General features: G+C 46.2%; 1 protein-coding gene across 1 annotated transcript in view; it reads left to right on the top strand.

The window, feature by feature from the left end:
• Positions 1-23889, top strand: part of KCNQ3 (potassium voltage-gated channel subfamily Q member 3) — a 301936-nt gene that overhangs the window by 230719 nt on the left and 47328 nt on the right. The window contains exons 2-3 of the mRNA XM_070632054.1: positions 21243-21333; positions 22911-23037. Of these exons, the coding sequence (XP_070488155.1) occupies positions 21243-21333; positions 22911-23037 (218 nt within the window). The remainder of the gene's footprint in view (positions 1-21242; positions 21334-22910; positions 23038-23889) is intronic.

The following is a 23889-nucleotide window of genomic DNA, read 5'->3' as shown; positions in this document are numbered from 1 at the left end:
TATATATATATGTATATATACACATCTTCTTTGTCTGTTCACACTGGTTTTTTTCACAGGAAGAGGAAAAAAAGTCAATTGAATCTTTACTAGGCAGGACAGAATTTGCATGTTCAAAGACAAGAATTAGTTTGCATTGCTATCAGTTATTTACAATTTACTGTTGTAAAGTGGCTCAAAGACAGTGAAAGACTGAAATCAATAAAGACAATGAAAGACTTAAGATAACCTGGAAGGGAGTGATCTAAACAATGCAGAGTTTTCTACCGAAGCACAATTTTTCTTATATCTCCTAGAGTCTGTTCTCGAAAATGGCAATGACTGTGTATCAGTAGTTTGCTCTGAGGATTAAACAAAATGGTACATGCCTTGCATTTTGACCAATGGCTGGCACAGGGCAAGATTTCAGTGAGGCGCCCAGCAGGCTTGATGGTTGGACGGAAGACAAACTGTGATAGGGGCCACAAGGCAGGTCTGTGCAGAGTGCTTTGGGGGCCCAGAGGAAGATACCAGGATCTCTGACATGGAAAGCTGTACAGCAGTGACATCTGTGCAGGCTGGTAATGATAGCAACATTCCTTAAGCAGTTATGTACTAAGCCCTTATAACGAGTTGTCTTGTTTAATTTTCACAACTCCCCATGAAGAAAATATGATTTCCTCATTTTACAGATGAGAATAGTATGGTGGACAGCCTTTAAGGTGGACCTCGTGGTCCCCTCTCCTCATATACATGATAACATACAAGGGTAGCACCATCTTGCTAGAGTTTTTCTCTCTCTCTTTCTCCATTGCTGGCTTTGAAAAACTAAGCTCCCATGAATCCTTGCAGCGAGAGGAAGTGAATTCTGCCAACAACAACCTGAGGGAGCTTGGACACATCTTCTTCCCCAGTCAAGCCTCCGATGAACCCAGCCCTGGCCGACTGTTTGGTTGCAGCCTTAAGTGGAAGACCTGGATTAGCTGTGCCCAGACTGTTGACCCATAGATATTGTGAGATGATAAATATGTGTCATTTTAAGCTGCTACATTTGTGATAATTTGTTACATGGCATAGAAAATTCATAAAAATAGTGAGGATATACATATCAACTCACTTGCCCAGTGCCCCTCACTAAAAAGTGTTACAGCTATGATTGAGACCCTGCTCTTTCTCACAGCAAAGATGCAACCCTGCAGTTTTGAAATTGCAGCTAAGAGCTGGTAAGCCCTGAGAACTTATTGGAATGCTTTAGACCATACTCTGTCCCCGCAGATGAGCATGTGCCATGTCCCTTCTAACGCTGGGCACCCTCCACTGGAATAATTGGTTTCCTTGTAATGCTGCAAGTATCTTGAGGGCAGAACTGGGTCTTGGGTCACCTCTGTACCTTGACACAGGGCCTGGTACAGAGTGATTGCTCTGTACATATGTATTGAATGAGGGCTGAGTGAGTGAATAGAAAATCCAGGAGCATTTAAAGATGAACGCGGAGCCCAGGGAGGGAAGGAAATCGCTGAAACAATCAGCCATGATGACTATTGTTTCTCCAAGTGCAGCTGGGCAGCCAGATGTGTCTGCATCGTGCTAATGCTAGCATGGGGGCACACTCTTTTTTTTTTTCTTAATCTTTCTCATTTTGGAAACTTGAAGCCACTAAATGTTTCCATTCTAATGAGATTTCCAAAAAGAGAGAAAAAATGTCTAGAATAATCAGGGCTTGCATCATGCTGGGGCGAAAACAGCATGGGACCCAGATTTTACTTTATGTCTCTGTGCTTGGCTCTCAGAAAAAAACAGTGGAGCCATTTGTAGGAAGGTGCTAATGGGGTTAAGAAAATATAAGATGTTTACACCTTTTGGTTTGGGTCTGAGAGGACCAATTCTTATATCTGAATGAGAAAAGTCTCCAAGGCATGGTAAGAAAAGTAAGTGAGACACCAATTACACATTGGCGTTTTTCCCACTGTCTTCAGCCTGAAGGCTGTTGAAAGGCTGGTGTCTGATTTGGCCACTGTGTAGGTGGAGAAGATGAATGCCTGCCTGGGATCATTTCAGAGCTGCTGGGAAGACTTGCTCCCTTTTCTCCTAGAACCCCTGTCTCTCAGCAGGAGGTCCCATAAAAAGCACCTTAGTCCTTTGGTGCAAGGCTTTCTTTCCTTTTAAAATGCAAATCCCAGGTGCCATTTTATACCTATTAAACCAGCAAATGAATTAGCAAATGGTAATAGCCAATGCTGGTGAAATGGGGTGAAATTGGGGTCCTCACTTGTTCCTGGGGGCAGCCTAAAGTCATGCAACCCTTTAGAAAAGTAGTCTGGCAGAATGTATCAAGATTTGCAAAGCCAAGATAGTCTAGAGATTTGTTTTAAGGAGTTGATCTTAAACAACGTAAAACTATATGCACAAAGATATTTACCGTAGCATTATTTATAATAACAGAATTGGAAGCGATCTAAACATAAATATTTAGCAATCAGAGAATGAATAGATGTATGCATATACACACATATATATATTTCAGTGCACTGATGTCATAGAATGCTGCTCTTTCATTAAACATGATTCTTTTGAATATTTTATAGCTAAGTGGAGGAATATTTATGCTTTAATAAGATAAAATGCAGAATACAATATTGAGATAAAGCAAATATGTAAAAATTGTATATGCCTGTGTCCTTGGCCTGGAAAGGGTCAGGGGATAATGAAAACAGTTGATTTATTAAGTTTAGAATTAAATATGATGATTCTTTTATTTTGGTTTCCATTGTTTGCTTAAGGATGTCTTTTGTGAATTGAGTCTTTAAACCAAGAGGACTGGAAAGGCACCAGATCAAGGTATCTGACTGTAGGCGTATAGACCGAGCCAGTGAGAATTTGGAACACTTTGGACCTGCAATGAGAAATGCAGAAACAAAGGCTGGCAGGGTGGCAGCAGAGGGCTGAGAAACCATGGGAACAGAGGTGACTTGGGGTGGAAGGAAAGAGATGCCCCGAGCATGTGCTTTAGACTCTAGACCCTGGACTACAAGCCCCAAGTCCTCTTGGGAGACCCTTATGCTTAGATGGAAGGGACATGAGGCAGGATGAAGAAAAAATGCCAGCATCTACTGTGAGCCTGTTATAGATATGCCCCTCCCCTTCTGGAAGGTGGGAGGGGTAAAGGGGAACCATGCAGCCTGTTTGCCATTCCTCCACTACCTTCTCACCTTCCACCCTCATAGACCAAAGGCCTTCTCCACAAGGAGAGCCTCTGCTGGACCTTTTCATCCCTGTGGATGAGAGCGAGGTGGCCCTCCACCTTGTGACATCTGTAAATACAACTACTCTAGATAGTTTCTGCTCCGGCCTTCCTGGAAGCAGGTGCTGTGCCCAGTACCTGCCGTCACAGCAACATTACCATTGAACACCTCCCACCTACCAGAGTGTGTATGCAGGGAATTGCATCCTTTATTGCCAGTCTCTACTGCAGTGCACAAGATGGACATTGGTATTACCAATGCACGAATGAGGAAGCTGAGAGAAATAAAATAACTTGGCCTGGGTCACAAAAACTTGAAGAAGAAGGGCCGGGGATCAAATGCAGTGTCTGATTCTGAATTGCATGCTCTTTCCATTATTGCACATGGGCTTTAGTCTAGTGCTTTGTACACAGTAGGTGCTTCAAAAATGCACATGTAAGAGTTCTGTGCCCAGTTTTGCTTCGTGGGGAAGGGTGATTTCCTCACACTACCAAGCAATTCTCGGACACCAACTAGGTGTCCTACAGTTTAACTCAATTCTGACACTGTCTACATGGAGCACCGGCCCCACGCACCCACCCCTGGCCCCACTTCAGACACCAGTTGCAAGTCCAGGTTGCCACCTGTGCTTCTGACCTACTCAGGCTATAGATGGGAGAGTCCAATGACGCCCTCCTCAGATGCGATTAATTTGCTAGAGCAGCTCACGGAACTCCAAGAAACATTTGACTTACTAGCTCACTGGTTTATTATAAAAGGATGTAACTCGGGAGCAGCCAGATGGAAGAGGCGTAGGGCAAGGGATGGGGAGAAGGCGTGGAGCTTCCATGTGCTCTCCTAGTGCGCCATTCTCCCCGCATCTCCAAGTGTTCACCAACCCGGAAGCTCTCCAAACCCCATCCTTTTGGGTTTTTAGGGAGGCCTCATTACATAGGCATGATTGATTCAATCATGGGCCATTGGTGATGAAACTCCGTCTCCAGCCCTTCTGTCCTCCCCAGAGGTCGAGGAGTGGGACTGGATGTTCCAACCCTCTAATCCCATGTTTGGTCCTCCTGGCAACCAGCCCCCATCCCTTGGTGCTTTGCACCTCATTAACATAACAAAAGACACTTTGCTCTCGCTGCTTAGGAAATTCCAAGGGTTTCATGAGCTCTGTGCCAGAAAATGGGAGGAAGATCACATATGTATTTCTTATTCTCAATCACAATGTCAGAGGATAGTAGGTGCTTTGCAAGTGTTTCTTAACATCCTCTTGAGGTTCAGCATCATTCCCGTGGCGAAGTGGGGATCTGTGGAAGGATGGACTGAGACCTCAGAAGTACCACCCATCGTGTGAAACAAAGAATATTTTGTTTACCAAGCTGACTGGGCTTTTGGTTGAGGATTATGGATTTTTAAAAATGTCTTTTTCCCCCCTTTTCATGTCATGCAGACTCCTGCAGCAAAGCGAAGGAAGCCTCTGCTGTTTCCTTCTCCTGATTTCTCACGGTTCACTTCTTTACCTCTTTTGATAGTGAGCACCACCCAACCCCATCCAGCTCTCTGATACAATGTGTCCTGTTACAGGGTCTTGAAGAAATTATGAAAAAGTCAATAAAAATGGTCCTGGGGAGAGTGGGCCAAGTGGAAATGTAGCTTTGTGTTTTGTCCAGCCTTCCAGGATCAGCTTTCCTAGATGGGCGTGAAAGAAATACTGCATTTTTTTTTTCTGGGGGGGGTCCTGGGCATGTGGGGAGGTTCTGTAAGATGATACCGTCTTATCGACATGGTTGAAAGTTGACAGAAAGAGTGGGTGGAAGTCTGTACTCCAGGTGTCGGAAATGGCGAGAAGGGGGCTAGAAGTTAACCAACTTGTGCTGTTGCTCACTCTTCACCTGCACTGGGATAGGAGTGCCCGGGCACGTGTTTATGTTGGCATTTTATTAGCTTCACTTTCTAAAAAAAGAGACTGAGGTTTCCAGAGACAAGACGGTGTGACCAAATGCATGTGGCTAGAAACCTGATCCTGAATTTGAACCCAGATTTGCCTGACTCCTAAGAGCCTTCTCTTTCTAATAAACCAAGTTGCCAGAAAGAAGCTTGACTCTGAGTGTACAGAGGATGGGAAGATGGTGGGTTAGGAGGAGAAGAGCGAGAGAGATGGGGAGCAAACAAAAGTCTTTCTATAGAGCTAAGGCGAGGAGTTAGGATGGCAGAGAGGGTGGAGAGTGATGGAAATGAGGCTGGGGAAAGATTGTTCTGGCCGCTCAGCAGATGGATTGGAGGGGCAAGTGTGGAGGGCTTAGGAGACCTGCCGGGAGACGCTGGAGGGATCCAGGGGGAAAATGACATGGCTTGAGTAGGGCATTAGTCACAGAGAGAGAGAGAGGTAGACCAGATGTCTGGTATTATTTCAGAGGAAGAATGGACGTAATTTGCTGAAGGATTAGGTATGCCTGGAGGGCAAGGGGGCACAGCTGCGATGTGGGAGTGGCAGGAATTAGAAGGGCTCTGCGTTCTGGCCGGAGTGCCTGGATGGGCACCTGACAGACCTCATCTCGTCCAGTATGCGTCACAACTCCGTGGGCAGCCCTCTGCACCTTCATTTTGAAATCTTCAAATAAAAGAGATGAGGCTCGAAAGATGGAGTATCTTGCTGAAGTCATGCAGCTCACAAGAAGGAGAATCCAATTCAAACCCAGTCATTATAAGTAGGGGTGTCTGTGAGGGTCAAATCCAGGAAAGAAGTGAGCCCCAGGAAGTTTCGTTCTATGAAAATACACGAGCTTTAGTTCCAGTGAAATGGAAGATGTGAAATGTGTAGAAATTCAGACAAACTCGGAGCTATAACAACTCCAACAAAAACAGAAGGGCTTAGGCCAAGTGAACCGTGGACGCACACTTGAATGAGTGTGCCCCGCTGGGCTTGGGGATGGAGGATCTGCCTGCTGTCCCTCTGACGTACCAAGTGTCATGTCTTAACACCTTGTCTCGTTCAAAGGGTTTGTCCTAAGGCACTTGGTTATAAGGCAGCTCTACCTACCTCTGTTTCATCAATTCTTTTTTTTTTCTCCCCAAAGCCCCACTATGTAGTTGTGTTTTCTGGTTGTAAGTCCTTCTAGTTCTTCTATGTGGGATGCCACCACAGCACGGCTTGGCAAGCAGTGCATAGGTCCATGCCCAGGATGCAGACCCTCGAACCCTGGGGCCACTGGAGCTGAGCGTGCAACCTTAACCACTATGCCACCGGGCCAGCCCCCTCATCAATTCTAAGAGCATATTTCCTCCCATTTTAACATCTCTAAAATGAGATGAGAAATACAGTCAAGGGCTGTCATAATTTAATTGGCAGTTTCTCTTTCTTAGTAGCTTATACAATTATAACATGTCTTACAATTAGTGGTGTCTGAGAGACAATGAAACATAGTTATAGCATCTCTTGCAGAGTTACCCAGAGATGCTATATGTTTGACGAATTCCAAATGTATTGTAATAATGACATTTGCTGCCAATTATTGAGAACTTACAAATTTCCCAGCCACTGTGTTTTATGGAATAATAAAAAATAAGGATCATGTTAATGATAATAATAATTGCTAACATTTATCAAGCACTAGCCTAAGCATTTTATTATCCCCTTTTTACAGATGGAGAAACTGAGGCACATCGAGTCCTCACAACAGCTCTGTGAAACTGAATAATTATCCCCATAATAAACAAAAGGGATTGGAGGACCGAAGAGGTGAAATTACTTACCCAGAGTCACACAGCAGTAAATAGTGTAGTCAAAGTTTAAACTCATTCCATGTCTAATCCCCAAATTTATGCTCCCAATTATAATAATTTCTAAGTGGGCACGTATGTTGGCATTGTAGGGGAGGAGGACATTTCCTCTCCCCAAATGGGGGTTCGTCTAGCTGGAGAACGAATTAAATTCAGAATAGCAAGAGACAGAATAGCAAGAGAAAATTAAACAAAGCTTTATGAGGAACCATGGCCCGGGGCCTTTCTTCCCGAAGGAAGAAAGGGCACCGAAGAAGTGGGGTGCACAGAGTGGTTATATAGCCCCCAAACGGGGTGTTTCACATGTGATTGAAAAGTCCCTTTTACAATAGTCACGAGGCTGCTCTGTCAGCACAGCACTTGATGGAAACGGCAGATAGGTCTGCTGTCTCAGTGAGCGCCGCAGGGTGGCAGGTGTGTTGCCTCACAGATGAGCGCCGCAATCGGTTCCTAGCCTAAGGAAAGATGCTTAATCCTTAAGAAATGCCAGCGTTGGGAGGGGGAGGGAAGTTAGTTACAAGAGGTTACCAGACTAGTACAATAAAATGCAGATTTTAAGTCCTTGCCTTTGGTATTGATTAAGAGTTTTTGGAGAGTAGGTCATCGCCTTTCTTCTTCCTGGTACAGAGAGGGAGGCACCTTTTACAGATAGAGATTTACCTTACAAATGTAAACGTGTCCTAACAAAGGGCAAGTTCCATTCCTCCTTCCCTGTCCCAGTTTATCAAAAGCAATCAACCTCAAATAATCCTGATACCAAAGAGACATATCTTGGGGTGGCCAATTCCAGGTCCCCACAGTATATTGGAAGGAAAGGACCCATGGCTGACTGTCTACTGCCTGCCTGTAAGCATTGTATATCTGTTATCTCATTGAATAGTCTTAGGAGGTTGGCACTTCATCCCCACTCTACAGATGAGAAACCAGAAGCCCAGTGATGAGGCTGGACTTGAGACCCTGACATGTCTAGCACCAGGGTCCAGGCTGTTCCCTGACAGGATGTGCCCATAACACCTGGTCAGATCATGGAGAAATTGCCTCACGGCCTAAAGTAATGGAGTTAGTATCATCCACACACATGCTTCTGGGGCATCAACAGTGAATTCAAGCAGGGCTGTTGACTTGTTTAAGTATATGCTTTTTTTTTTTTTTTTTTTTTGCTGAGGAAGATTGGCCCTGAGCTAACATCTATTGCCAATCTTCCTCTTTTTTTTTCTCCCCAAAGACCCAGTACATAATTGTATATACTAGTTGTAAGTCACTCCACTTCTTCTATGTGGGATGCTGCCACAGCATGGCTTGATGAGCAGTGTGTAGGGCAGGATCCTAACCGGTGAACCCTGGGCCACCAAAGCAGAACATGCAAACTTAACCACTCGGTCATCAGGCTGGCCCCCTGTTGACTTGTTTAAAAACCATTCATGAGAAGACAGGACACTCAAGAAGAAATTCCTAATAACGTACCACAAAACTTAAATAGTGTTTCCAGAGGCAGAGTCACCATGAAACCAATGATGCTTAAGCTTCAGGCCCTGTACTGATTTTTATTCATAATTTGTACTCTTTTTCTCTAAATCTGTATTCTTTTTCCTCCACAAACCTGGGCATGCTCCTATTTTATTCCTCTAATCGTGGTAAATATTCTGGTATCCAACTCAACAAGGATTTTTTTAAGATTAAGTCCCTTACTTTTCAGTTTTAAATATTCTGCCCTGTGTTAGACATGTAACACGTCCTCAGGTGATGCTGATTGAGTTAAATTGCCCTTGACTCTTAGTTTAGATCAGGAGTTGGCAAATTTCTTCTTAAAGATCCAGAGAGTAAATATTTTAGGCTTATGGGCCAGACAGTCTCTGTTGCAATTATTCAGTTCTGCTGTTCCATCCCAAAGCAGCCACAGACAATATATAATCAACAAAGGAGTGTGGCTGTGGTCAAAGGAAATTTATTTACGAAAATAGTTAGCTGGCTGAATTTGGCCTGAGGGCTGTGGTTTGCTAGACCCTGGTTTAGATGGTCAAGACCTGTGTCTTCATTAGACATCTGTGGGTCTACAGATTGATATGGATAGGATGGAGAGAGATAGAGACAAAGATACAGATACGGATTTGTGTATGGTTACTTATGCATACGAGTTTCTTGCCTCATTTCAAGAACATGGGAGATTTTAAAGATAATTGATTTTTTCTATATACTTTAAAGTAATTTTTTTGACTCTCATCTGTGAACGTAAGAAGGAAAAAGGTAAGAAACTAGCATCTATGATGAGTGCCCGCTATTTGCCAGAATGCTAGGTGGTATACCCACATGATTCTCTTTTAAGCCACATGACCATCCCATGAGGTAGCTTTAGAGGATTTCTTATTCCATAATTAATGGGAGTTAGCGAATATCAACTTAAAGAGAATCTACTGAAAATGGGGACCAAACTTCATACCAACAGTGAAGGAAATATCTTCTTAGTACTTTATCACAAAAAAGTAATTAAAATACAAATATGTGTTTATTGGATCTCATGGTGAACAAAATTTAGGTTATAATAACAACTATGCTCTAATTTTTAGAACAAACAAAGACTGAATTGAGTGTTAATTTGGGGGTACATTTTTTATGCCAAAATTACATGATAATAGAATACGATTTCACATTTTATTTTCTCAACATTTGGGGGAAAGGATTGTATGAGATTTTTAATCCTTTGAAATATCAATTGATTTGTCTTCAATTGTTCCAGTAAGATTGTCACTTGTTAATGACTTTGCTGTATTTAGAACAGCCTTCCGTCATCATATCCATCAACTTCATGAAATCCTGCATCTTTTGTGAGCTTTGCCTTTTCACTTTGCAAATGGCTCACTATTGTACCATTGTACTATTGTATTATTGAATGCCGTACCTGATGGGGAGGCAGAGATGGACCTGCAAAGCCAGGCATGCTCAAGATACAGGCTGCTGTTAAATCTCAAGGACGTTTGCATGGAGATCTCATTAGAGAAGTGGTTTTTGGTTATGAGGATTTTTGCTGCCCTGTGCAATCTCTTAGCTACAAAGACTAGATAAAGAATACCAAGATAACAAAAATCCCTTGATGTCACTCCTATATTGTAGGTAAGAAACTGAGGTTCAGAAAAGTAAACTGTCCAAGATCATCTGGTTTCTAGGTAGTGAGCCAAGATTCAGATCCTACATAACTAGTATTAGTTATCTATTACTGCATACAAACTACCACAAAACTTAGCAGCTTTACATATGCACGTGTATTATCTCAGTTTTGGTGGGAAAGAAGCCCAGGTATAGCCCACCAGGATGAGGAATTTATGGGTCTTCTGCTCAGGGTTTCTCACAAACTCTACAATTACGTTATCAGCCAGGGTTGGGGTCTCATCTGAAGGCTTGACTGGGGATGGATTCTCTTCCAAGCTCCCTTTTGTGTTGTTCAAAGAATTCAGTTCCTTCAGGGCTGTTGGACTGAGGGTCTTGGTTCTTTGCTAACTATTGGCTGAAGACCACATTCAGTTCCATATCACGTTGGCCTCTCTAACATGGCAGTTTGTTTCATTAAAGCCAGTAAGAGAGAGTCTGCTAGCAGTATGGCAGCCATCCCACCTTTACTGTACTCTGTTGGTTAGAAACAAGTCACAGGTCCCAGCCACCTTTAAGTAGAGGGAATTAATCATCTGTGTGAGTAGCAGGAGGCAAGAATCAGTGGGTCATCTTAAAATCTGCTTGCCACAACTAGACTCCAAAATCTTTTTTCCTTTTTGGTACTGGTTTTGAGGGAAGCACGGCAGATTCCTGCAACAGGATGAAGATGCCTAAAATATTACCTCACATCACTTTGTGGTACCTACTATCTTGGAATGTAACTTTCAGAGGTTTAATAAAAATGCTTTGTTGATAACAAGGCTTTGCAGATACCCCAGTACTAGCACAGTGCCTGACACATGTGAGGCTCCCTGAAAATGATGAATTGAATGCCATTGGGTGGGGAGAGGGGGTTGGGGACCAGACTGATCTTAAAATTTCAGGATGTATCAGAGATATGACTTGTTCTGGAGGAAAAAAAGAAAAAAAAGACATCCAGAGATGGCCTGTTTCTCTTTGCTGCTTGGCCCAGATTCCCACTGTGTCTGACACTCAACCTGGCCCAGGTGCCCTGGCTTCTGTCTCTTGCTCATAAAGAGAAAAGAATGTGACCTGCCAGATCTTGGAAAGCACTGCCTTTATCTGAAACGTAAAAGGAAAACAGGGGTACTGGAGAGGGCGTGTTGGTGACAATGCTGATGGGACTGTTGTATATTTTGGCTGATGATATTATAAGTGTGGAGGAGGCCAGAGGCATGGGACAGAGCTGCTTGGTCTGGAGAAGGCTGATAAACCTGACCTCAGGCAGAAGACTTCACCACCCCCAGAAAAATAAACATGGCCTTCTTTTGTAGGATTGGATGGATCTGAGAATACTGACTAGGAGTCCTTCAGAAATAGCCAAATGCTGACTCAGGCTGCTGTAGATGGTATCGTGCACGATGGGACCCAGACATCATCTTGCTAGGGCTTCTTTCAATTTCTAGTTGATTTACCCATTCTAAGTAAGGAATCTCAGATCTGATGAAATGGCAAAAAGTTCCATCAACCATTCAGTCATAGGCCTGACCCCATCGGAGCTAAAATTCCCTCCTGCAGTTGCTGATACGTATTGGCCTTTGTGCTGTGCCAAGCACAGTGTTACGTAGTCTATGAGCATTCTCATTTCCTTCTCGTAACAGCCCTGCATTAGGAGCTATTGTCGTTCCCATTTACAGATGAGGAAAAAATCCCCTAGGTGGTAAGTGACCGAGCTGAGATCTGAACTCAAGTCTATTCATCCTTGAAAGCTCTTCCAGGTCCTCTTATCAGGTTGTGGGCTAGAAGCCTGAACCCACAGGATCTTCCCTGAAGGGCCTTTGGGATGATCTAACTCAATCCTCTCATATCACAGATGTGGACACTGAGGCCGGGGAAGAGGAAGAACTTACCCAAGCTACTACAAGTAAACAACAGAGCTAGAAATAGAACTGAGGTGTATAGCTCCTTCCCTTGGGCCGACCGCTGTGATCCCAAGAGGAAAACCATAACATCTTTGCTTCACCAGATCAGCCCATTGGAGGACACAGATCCATGGGATGCAGACAGGATATAATGTGCTTTGTTCATTATTGACTGCCCAGGGCCTAGAGTAGTAAGTGCATGTGAAGGAATGGATAAATTCTAGGAGGAGATAAGAATAAAATCCTGTGTGAATGCACTGGATGATTTTCCTAACATTTCTTGTGGGGCAAGAGAGGCAGAAGTGTTATCTCTTTGACGACAGGAATTGTCTATCCCTACCTGCTGGTGCATAATAAGTGATCAGTAAATATTTTATTGAATGAACAAACTAATGAAGGGAGAATTAATAGAGAAGGTGACATTGGAGCCAAGCCTTAAAGAGTGAGAAAGGGTGTCACTTAAATGAAGGGAGGAAAGCATGTGAGGGGGATGGAACAGATTTGTCAAAGGGCCTGACATTGATTAAATGGCAAGTTTCGTGTCACTCTAGGGGGAAAGGATGAAGAGATGAGCCTAGAAAAGACGCTTCATCCGTTTGAGGGCTGTGTTCTTAGGTGCCTTTATGTTTATAATTGTTATATCTTCATAATAGATTGGCACTTTTATCATTATATAATTTCTTCCTTTGTCTCTTGCAACAGTTTTTTCATAAGGTCTATTTTAAAGTCTGATATTAATACAGCCACCTCGCTTTCTTTTGGTTACTGTTTGCATGCAATATCCCCTTCTGCTTTTTCACTGTCAACCTATTTGTGTCTTCAGATCTAAAGTCACTTTCCTGTAGACAGCATATCACTGGAACGTGCCTTTTATCCATTCTGCCATGACGTGACCTGATTTGGGGGAACCTGGTTTTCCTTGCTAAAGAGTTGTGCCTTTACCCTATAAGGAATGAGGAGCCCACTGCTGTGTTTAAACATAATCAAGGATCTCTTCTTAGAAAAATGATTCCGGAAGCTGTCTGGAGAGTGGACTGGAGGCAGGAGAGGACGTGGTGAAGGATCACCCTCTCCTGTGGTCTCTTCTCTGTGCCTGCTGCTCCTGTTGCCCCTCTCCAGCTCAGAGGATGGAGGAGCACTGAAGGCATCCCACGGGCACGTGTGGATGTCTGCTTCTGCTTGGTTCAGCCACGCATCACGTTGCTGACCCTAAAATGCAACCTTGCTATGCAAGGTGTTTATTGCCTTCCATGCTCTTCCAGTGGTGGGTTTTGTCACTTTTAAGATAATATTAAGAGATGAAATCATTTTGAATGATTTCTAAATATTCCTTGCACTATTTTTCATGTGTATTGTTAGACCCTGACGTCTAATGACGTGGTTTGTAGCCATGATCCACTTCATAGATAAATAAGTATGTGACATAGTTGAGTACAGAAATGAATAAATGTTAAATCAGGAAAAGCTGAGGTCAGCTCTCAAAAGGGAAGATGAACACCTCAGTTAAATTTAAATTCCCTGAATGACTCTGGTGTGTGGTATTTCACCTTTTGTCCTGATGTTGGTGTTCAATAGAAGGGAACAACTTGTAACCAACTAAATGAATAGCAGAAATGTCCATAAAGGGTCACTCTTTACTTTACTGAAGACAAAGCAGAGAGGCACATGGGAGATGCAGAGGCTGGGAGCTGGGAGACCAGGGTCCTCACTCTAGCTCTGCAATAAATCATTCGGTGGCTGTGGGCAAATCACTCAGACCTCTGGTTTACATGTGCCCTTTCCATAGGATGAAGAACAAAGAATAAGTCCTTCTTAAGGTCCCTTCAAAGTTCTAGTTAATAGAATTTGAAGGAGAAGTTGGCAGGAGTCAAGTCAGGAAAAGGAAGCATTAGAAAAATGATGTTAGCTCTGGCTTATGTCCTCATGTCTGGGCTCCAAAGGAACGGCAGATTCTTGGCCCTAGACTGCACCTGTGACAGACATCACTAATCAATAATAGCATTTCCTTCCAATTAAGCTGGCAGCAATCTGAATCCTTTTCAACATAGCATTCCAGGCGGCCTTGACCAATCCATCCTAGTGGGTTTGCAGGACAGCAATGACTTGTCAACCTGCTTCTGACTGAGTGGAGCAACCTACATTAGGAGATAACCCAAAGATCCTCTTTTGGGCTGACTCATGGGGAATAAGGAATCTCTGGCACATAGGAGACACTCTACCTCTGAGGCATTTCCATTGGAGGATTGGCAGGATCCTGATGTAGTCTGAGGGGCTGTGTCTTCTGTTCAATGGTGGTGGCTGAGGATCAGGACAGGTGGGCTAACTGTGACATCAGCAACACCTGCTCTGTTAGAGAATTCAGTTCTGCCTTCACCTGGCTAGGGACATTGTCTACACATCCCCATTTAATGACAGACAGACAAGGATCGTAAGGAGGAGAGTCCAGTCGAGTCAGCTGCTGCCTTCCTCCTTCCGTCTACGACCTTTGCTGTAGACGCTGGGAAAGCTGCAGACAGCAACTGTAGTTAGAGCAGGAGCCAGCGAGTTCTCAGGAACTACCAGCAATGGGACTGAGCTTTTCTCCCCCTAACCTGGGAGTCCAGAGGAGGAGAGAGGAAGGGATTGTCATCTCACAGCTGAGCTGCGACCATCAGCCCTCCCTCCCACTCCCCAGCTGACTCTGACCTGGCCCTGTTCTCTGCAGATTCCTGCTCCAGTCCCCACGGCTTCTCTCAGCATGGGGGCTGGTCCTCTCGCAGTGTTGCCTGAGCCTGGAGGCTCGGTCCCTCCTCTGTAAAATGGGGACAGAAATATAACGATGACAGTGCCCCTGCCTTGCAGTCAGTGTTGCACTCCAGAGTAAAAGAGAAGATGATGCACAAGAGAAATTATTAGATAAATGTGGAGTTTTCGCCGCCCTCTTGGTCTCACCGCAGATGAAGCCTGTGAGGGGATGTTTGGCTGTGAAGCCTCGTCTCTCATTTCCAGTGGGCCCAGCTTTGTTCCTATAGAGGGAGGTCAGGCCTGGGGGAGAAGAGGGCAATAGGGAACTCTAGGTGCCACTGTGGTTCATCCCATGCGTTTGCCTGGGCAAAAGCCACTGCATCTTGGGGCAAGCCTGGTGGCATAGTGGTTAAGTTCACACACTCTGCTTCAGCAGATTTGGATCCAGAGCATGAACCTAGCACCACTTGGCAAGCCATGCTGTGGCGGCACCCCACATAAAATAGAGGAAGATTGGCACAGATGTTAGCTCAGCGACAATCTTCCTCAAGCAAAAAGAGGAAGATTGGTAACAGATGTTGGCTCAGGGCCAATCTTCCTCACCCTACACCCAACTCCCCGAAAAAAAAGCCACTGCATCTTCTTCTCTGCTGCCCGGATGGAGGTTTGGTATTGAAGGGCCCTGGACTGGGGAAGCACTGGTTCTTGTCCTGGCCCCCTACACCTTCCGCATTAGATACCATGTGCAGCTACCAAGCTGCTTTCTCCTGTGTCAGTTCCCTGGCCCCTTCTGCAGCCCAGGCTTGGGTGGAAGATGCCAGAGGATGAGGCTGGAGGCCTGGAAGAGATGGTGTCTGCTTTAAGGGCATGTCCCAGACCCTTGACTCAGACTGGGCTCATTTGCAAAGACATTCAGGACCCTGCAGACCAAAGGGCAGCTGTTGGCTGTCCCCAAGATTCCTGCCACAAACCCCGGCTCATTCCTGCATATCCTAGGAGCTGGGAGAGGTGCTGGGCGAGGAGCAGAGGAAGGAGGGGAGAGGGGAAAGGTAGAAAAGGAAAGGGGGGAGGGAGGAGAGAAGTCAGGGAAGGAAGGATGGTGAGAGAAAAGTGGGGTGAAGGAAACAGGGCTATGGAGAAGGAAACGAAAGTGACAGAGGAAGTAAAGGGATAACTGGTGAGGCATGGAGATAGAGAGAGAGCCAAAACAAGAGGGGGACGCCGGTGTCTAGCCATACACAGCTGGCTTCCATCCATGAGAGGGGTAATTTGGTCTGTCTGTCTGAAATCAAGTTCATATCTTAAGAGTAAATTGAAATGTGCAAGAGACCAAGGAAAATTTCCGCCTTCGAAGGAGGGCCTTCTTGATGCTTCTAGCTTTATAAACTAATAATTGTTCTCAAATCTCAAAATAAATTTCCAGGGCGGTTGGTGTTTTTAATTCCTGGCGGTGAGAGGAAGAGCGGAGCTCCGCTGGGCTTTGCTGCCCCCTGCTGGCCAGACCTGGTTCTGCATGCTCCCTGAAGACCAGAACCAGGGGACTGTGTTTTGGTGACTGGTTAAGGCTGAATGAGCCCTTTTCCTGGCTCTAAAATCACAAACTATTAGAGCTGGAAGGAACTTAGATCTCCAGCCTCGACCTCCCCCTATGCTTTAGACTTAAATTTCGATCAGCCTGCCGGATATTTCCACCTGTGGACCTCAAACTTGGCAGGTCCACAACATCGTTCATCTTCAGTCTTGCTGGTTCCACTGCACATCCTTCTGATGTCTGTGAACAGCACATTGTCCACCCTGTCACCCACCTTTGAGACCCTCCAGATGCTCCTCTTGCTTGGCCTCCGCATCCCATTAGTCACAAATCCTGCTGAGAGCACCGACCAAGAGGGCTCTCTCTTGTGGGACCCTTTTCATCTCTCCAGTCCATCCTTCATCCTCTCTCATCAGCCCATGACAACAGCTTCCTGACTACTGTCCAGCAGTCTTTAGACAGGCAGATATAGATGTAGATGATATAGATATAGGTGATGTGGATATAGATGGGTGAAATAGATGATGGTGATATAGATGTGGTAGATAGAGATATGGAGATGAAGATAAAGATCCTCTGCAGAATCAAGTCCAGACTCTTCAAAAACCCTTCATATCCTACTCCAGCCTGTCTCTCCAGACCCATCCTGTATCCCTTGCCTTTTATTCTAACAACAGGGCAACTGCCCATCTCTGAAATTGTTTTTATCCATTCTCTAAACACTTAGGGATTCTTATGAAGTGCCAGGCTTTGAGATGGTCGTGAGATACAGGGAGACACAAGACCATCTCTGCCCTCACGGAATCGAGTCTCATAGAGTAAACACACAGGTGCACCCCAGACATCATCTGATGAATGCAGGGCGGGGGGTGGTTACCCTGCTCTGCAAAAACTGGATGCACTCGGCACAGGTTCCCATTCCACACTGTATTCATTTTCTACTGCTGCATTACAAATTGCCACTAACGTAGTGGCTTACAACAACACACGTTTATTGTCGCCGTTCCCTGGGTTAGGAGTCTGGGCATGGTTTAACCGGGCCCTCCACTCAGGGTCTCACAAAGCAGCCATCCAGGTGGGGGCTGAGCTGTGTTCCTCCCTGGAGCTGGGGAGTCCCCCTCCAAGCTCACATGATTGTTGGTCCTGCGGTTGGAGGACTGAGGTCCCACTTTCATGCTGGATCTCAGCTCGGGGCTGCTCTCAGGTGCTAGAAACCACCACAGTTTCTTGCCTTGTGACCCTCACAGACCCTTCATGACTTGACAGCTGTTGCCAAGGCCAGCAAGAGGTTCTCTTCTCCCTTCTGCTGAGATGGAGTCTTATATAAAGTAACCTAATCCCATTGCCTTTGCCGCATAATGAAACATAATCAAGGAAGTGACATGATATCATTTTTGCCATATTATATTGTTCGAAGCAAGTCACAGGTTCTGCCTGCACACAAGGATGGGGATTATACAAGGACATGACTCATTGGGGGCCGCCCTAGGGCATGCCCACCATCCACACACCTCACAGAATCTTCCCACGATTTGCATACATTCCAAGTGTGGGAGGGTGGGCAGAGTCTCAGAGTCTGGCTAAGGGCTCTTGTTCCCGCTGAGTTACTTGAGCTATGAGACACCGAGCTCTCTCTTCTCCCACATACTGCCCCGGCCACTGGCTCCAGCCCCATGTTCAATGCCAGCTAAAGGCAAAGCCACTTACACAAGGCTGTGGTCCATGGTTTGCATTTCAGGGCCATGAACTTAAAATTTTAGACAACCTTGTTCTTCACAAATCCTTCAGCATGTGACTGGGCCGTATCCTCTCTTCTTCTTGTCATTCCCAGCCCTCGAACCCAACTCCCATCTCCAATTTCTGGTTAATTCTTATTGGTTGAGATGTTTAGAAGTCTCATGCCGTTAGAGTTGCAACTTCCACCTCAACTGGATCAATAAAATATTTCATTCGTCAAAGGCAGTTCCTGCCCTAAGAGGAATTCTAGGCTCAGGCGTTAAGATAGTATGTTTTACTTACTACACAATGCAAGCAAACGATTACAGAATGATAATGGGCGATGACCAGTACTAGAATAGAAATGCATCAGGGTGCCCTGTGGTCCCCGGGGAGGCATCGCACAGGGGAACCAGCAGAGAACACGTGGGGTCACGGAAGTCTCTGGAGACAAGACGTGACTGGTGCTGTCAAGGCATTAGCGGGGGGATGAAGGAGATGTGGGCCTGTGGGCAGAGAAGAGGAGCACTGAGAAGACACCGTGGGCTCAGAGGGTTTGAGGAAATGCTGTCATTCAGGACGGCCATCCTGGGGGTGAGGAGGCGGCAGAAGATGAGGCCGTGAGGAGGGCAAGTCCCACACCCTTTGCTAAAGGAGCTCAAACTGGGTTCTGTGTCCATGAAGCTTTGCACTCTCCACGTGCACGTGCTGTTCACGAGGCCTAGAGGGCCACACTCCAGGTCAACACACATAAAATGAAGAATGTCATGGATAAACTAGGACATGTGGTCAACCCTACCTAAGCCTCAAATATCCTTCCAACCCCTTGGCTACAGCCTCTTGGATGCTTCCAATTATATGCTCCCAAAGCACGTGGTGGACGCTCAGACCATAATGTCAGCTACATTCCTCTGTAACTATTTGTCCTCTGTTTCCCCATTGGGTTAAGAGGACCTTGAAAATGAGGGCTAGGTTTTATTCGTGTTTGTATTCTTAAAACCAGTACTGTGCCTGGGACAAAACAGGCACTAAATATATTGACATTAGATGCCAACAAAATAATAGCTAACATTTAATGAAGGCTCACTCTTTACCAGGTACTCTTCTAGGCACCTGACATGCATTATGTCATTGAATAATTGAGGACATGGGCGCTTTTATTGGATTCATTTATAGATGAAGAAACCAAGACACAGAGAGGTTATCTACCTTGCCTAAAATGACACAGCGTAACAGAAGGAAGAGGATTCTAATCCAGGTCTTATCTCCAGAGCCTATGAAAGAATAAAATAAAGTCTTGAGAGAACTAGAGTTTGGACCTGCAAAATCATCTGAGAGGGATTAAGTTCCCTGCATGTTTCCCAGAGCCTGGCCAGTCAGTGGTGAGTCCATGCTGGGAGAACACCAGGCGTCATTTGCACGATCCTATGCAGTTGACTGAACAACTCTCCACCCATTATCTCCTGTGGTCGTCACAATAGCTGAGATCTCTAGGCAGATTCATTATTCCCATTCTATTGATGTGATCACTGGCGTTCCCCAAGTCAATGAGCTACTCAAGATTCCATAGAAAGGGCCAGAGCCTCCTTTCGAGCCTGTGGCTTTGGACTCCAGGCTCTGTGGTCTTTTTACCAACAACATAATCATCCTGATGTCAATGATTCCTCCTGATGGATTTCTTCATCACGAAAATGGGAGTGATCGTATCTACCTTGGGAGGTGGTTGTGAGGATAATGAGCTGATAGATGTAAAGTGTTGGGTGGCAAGTGCTCCCTAAAGGCTGGTGCTGGGAATTATTGATGTTACTGTCGCCGTCGTTATCATCATCACCTGAGAAGAAGATTTGGGATCCAGGCTAGGCAGATGCCAGGCATGGGACAGTCATGAATTTAAAATAAAATGGCCAAACACAGGAGAGAATGGAAAATCTTGTTTAGGTTCCTAGGCAGGGTCGGAAACATAGAGATTCAGTTCTGCAGATCAGCAGGTTTATTGATCAAAAAATGTGACCCTTGATGGCCACATGACCAATGATCATGTCCACCAGGATCACTAAGGGTCAGAGCCAGGACTCGGGTCCCCAGGCAAGGCCAGGAGCAGACATTTCCAAAGCTGCTTACATCACACCACGAGATAGCTTTCTGTTGTCTGGACTGTGAGCTCATGAGGACACTTCCAGACTACTCATCGTTGAATTCCAACTGTGTCCCCAGTACCTGCTGTGTGGATATTACATGAGTGAATGAATGAACAAGTGGGTACACACTTGCCCAAGCAAGCCAAAAAGCATGGATTGGAACCTAGTAGGGCAGAGAGCCAAAGTAGGTAGAAGAGGAAAGCTTGGGTGTGTGGTACCAAGCCTCACCCATGGACCCTAGCTTGTAAATTCCCTTTTAGACTCCCAGAGAACCTGATGCTGACCTTTGAACCAGAGCCTATCCACCTGGAGGGATGGAGAACCATTTTTCTTGGTTCAAACAATGAAGCATGCACACATGGGGACACACACACACACACACATAGTTTATAAAGATAATAATCTCGAAGGATTGTTTGCAGTTTGCTCCTGACTGAGGCAGGGCCCTGAAGCAGGTGACCTCTCCATGACTCTTCAAGGACCAGCATTCTGCATCCTTCAGCGTGGCGGTTCCTATTCTTTCTAGCGTGAACAACACTTTGTAATTTCAAAAACAATTCTGAAGGTCCCCAATGGAAAGAAGTTGTCTTCTCTAGTAACAATGGACTGTAAAAAAAAAAAAAACAATACTAATAGATGGTGACAGAGGCCTTTGCTGAATTCATCAGTCTTTGGAATGAATTCGTGTTTTCTTTACGCTAAGAACATTTTCATATATTTGAAAATCATAGTCCTATATGTGCAGGGCACAGTATTAATTTATTCATATTCCTTTGATTTACCAAAGCTCACGGAACTTTTGGTCTTTCAAGCATCCGCAGATCTCCCCCCACCCAGGGTTGGGACCAGGTGATGAAGTTCAAATTCTGACTGACTGATTCCACTAAGTAGCTGGTAAATTGAAAGTATGCACATTGCTTAACGTCTCTCAGCCTTGTTTCCTTGAACTGGGATGTTAATCCCTACCCTCCTTGCATGTTTGTTGTGAGGTTAATGGGGTAACATATAAAGCGCAGACGGATGTCCGGTGGAAGTTGTGGCTTCGTCCCGCTGACGCTTCTCCCTGTCTAGCCCGGAGCAAGCCAGGACTTTCTCAATCTCCTCCTTCCTTCCCCTCCAGGTTCCTGATTGTCCTGGGCTGTTTGATTCTGGCCGTCCTGACCACATTCAAGGAGTACGAGACCGTTTCGGGAGACTGGCTTCTGCTGCTGGTGAGATGGGGCGCCCATTGTGGTGCTGAGTTTCTGGGGCCAACGCATCTGGGTGGACTTCCATGGCGATGGCCAGGAGGCTGCCCTTGCGTACGATTCTGCCCCGCTGGTTTTGGCTTCCTGGAGTCTCTGGGCAAGTCCAGGCCCAAGAGAAAGCCATGCCTGGATCAGCTGGTGAGGTCTGGCAGGGGCACAGGGAGTGCCATTTGTTATTCCAGATTAGAGATAAGGGGCGTAAACAAGGTCAGAGCAAAACCCAGCACACACGAGTTATATTAGAACATAGGGCTTCCCAATCCTCGGGAAGTTCCATTCTAAACCCCGCCTCTGCTTTTTCTCCCTCGCATCCTGCTCCCTAAGCCCTGAGGATCTCTTACTCCCTTCAATATAAAATCCCATTTCTGCATTACAGGTCCTTCCCCGCGGGGCCTCTGCTTGCTTTCCATCTCCCTTCTCCACCCTGGAGAGTGAGGTTAGCATCCTTGGGCAAGTTACCTAAGGCCCTCCATTTCCTCCCATCCTTGCCTAAAATGTGTGAAAATGGAAGGTGAGGAGCCAATGCTGACGGGCTGGGTGCAGCCTCAGCCCCAGGCCAGGAGGCTCCCAGGATGGGCTGGTTCTTTCTGCAGCCCCTGACAGCCCTGGTCACTGGTCCTTTGAAGGACCACACCCTTGCTGGATTAGCAGTCAGCTGCCTCTTCAGGGTGAGGCCCCGCCCTCCACACAGGGACAGGCTGCGATCCCCTCAATTAAGGGTCATGAAATAGCAGAACCTTTAACTCCCACTGAGCATGCCCTCCTGGGCGCCAGAATCAGCAGATTGCTTCCAAGGGCAGATGTTTACAGTCTGCGTGTCCGGAGCTGAGATCTGAGAGGTGAGTCCTGGGAAGCCATCCAGTTCCAGGAACTAGCGGCAACTCCCCAAGGATCCAAGGAGGGCACCAAACAGAGGGGCCCCAGGTGTCTGTGTCTGATCAGCAAGGGAGGCGCGGGCGGGAAGGAGGAGACCCAGTGTCTTACGTGGTGGACTCAGCTTGATTACAGAGCCTGGGATTCCTTCTCTGCCACTGGATAGCCTCAAGAAATTTATTTAACCATTCCTTGCCTTGGTTTCTCCAAACACAGAATGAGAATAATATTACAAAACAGGTGGTGGCTGGCCCAGGAGCTGCCCTCAGTAACCCGCTGGCTACAACTAGCCATGCCAGGGGCCGGGCACTGGCCGGGATCAATAGATGGGTTCCTTGATATCTCTCTTTTCACCCTAACTGCACTTCTTAGGGGCTTTTAGTACATTAAAGGGAATTTTGTAAAAATGATCCCTTGGAACAGACACGTGGGAAAAAGAACAAGTAATCACTTTGCAAGGCTTCGTGTTAGGGATGGTTAGCACATCAGAAGGAAGACGGGAGCTGTCCAAAACTGGATGGAGGTGATCAACCTGTTCTTCTGCCCGCTCCACCACGAAAGAAGCAACAACAGAAACCCAGTTCTGCGGAACTTCAGAACAGCAATCGCTAGTTCCGGACAACTGGATCCCCGTTGATCAGCGTCTCTCCATATGTTCTTCAACGCAGGAAACATTTGCTATTTTCATCTTTGGAGCCGAGTTTGCTTTGCGGATCTGGGCTGCCGGATGTTGCTGCCGATACAAAGGCTGGCGGGGACGGCTGAAGTTTGCCAGGAAGCCCCTGTGCATGCTGGGTAAGCCCTGGCCCCAGTCGAGGGTGCCCTATGCCCTTTTTTTGGCGCCTTATTTCTCTGAGGAAGTTTTAAGCAAACAGTGCTCTGCTGGGAAGTCATGTGGCATCGTGGAGGCCAGCCCAGCCTCTGACTTGGCTTGATGAGGAGGAGCTGCTCCAATCTTGCAGGTGCTGAGTTCCTCCTTCCGCGCCTGTTCCTCGTCATGACCCCACAGGGCTGCTATTCTTAAAGCGGGTCAGGGGGGCGTGCCTCTTGGCATTTGGGTTGTGAAGGAGCCAGCTTGCTGCAGGATGTTGAGCATCCTTGGTCCCTAGACCAGTAGCCCCCCAGTCATTGTGACACCCAGAATTGCTTGTACCTTTCCAGACTAGCTATGGTTGGTGGCGGGGGGCGGGGGGGGGGGGAAGGTGGGGAGGTGTGACACTGTTACTGGTTGGGAATTACTTCTATAGGACCATGTTATGCCCATTTTACAGAGGTGGAAACTGAGGCTCACGGAGCTGAGACATTTTCCAGTCACACAGGTAGTAAGCAGCAGATTCCATCCTAACACCCCGATCTGGACAAATCTGGCACCTGTGCCCCCCCCCCCAACCTTGTTGCTGTGTCCTGGCCCAAACGTTGCTCTGAGGAGGTGTCCCTGACACCCCTGCATCCAGGTGCAGGCATTTTCAGAGCAGAAAAGGCATACCCTCTCACTTAGGCCTATTGGTGCAGCGTGGACCCATGTGTTGCCAACCGAAGATCCTGCTAAAATCCTACAGTGACAGGACAAAATCTGCTGCAGTCATGGGTCGGAGTCTGGGAGCTTCGAATTCCTAGGGATGGTTAAAGTTACAGGATCGTAGAATG

Source organism: Equus przewalskii, chromosome 8 (genome assembly GCF_037783145.1).
Source record: "Equus przewalskii isolate Varuska chromosome 8, EquPr2, whole genome shotgun sequence".
NCBI lineage: Eukaryota > Metazoa > Chordata > Mammalia > Perissodactyla > Equidae > Equus > Equus przewalskii.
This window is presented reverse-complemented; position numbering and strand designations above follow the sequence as displayed.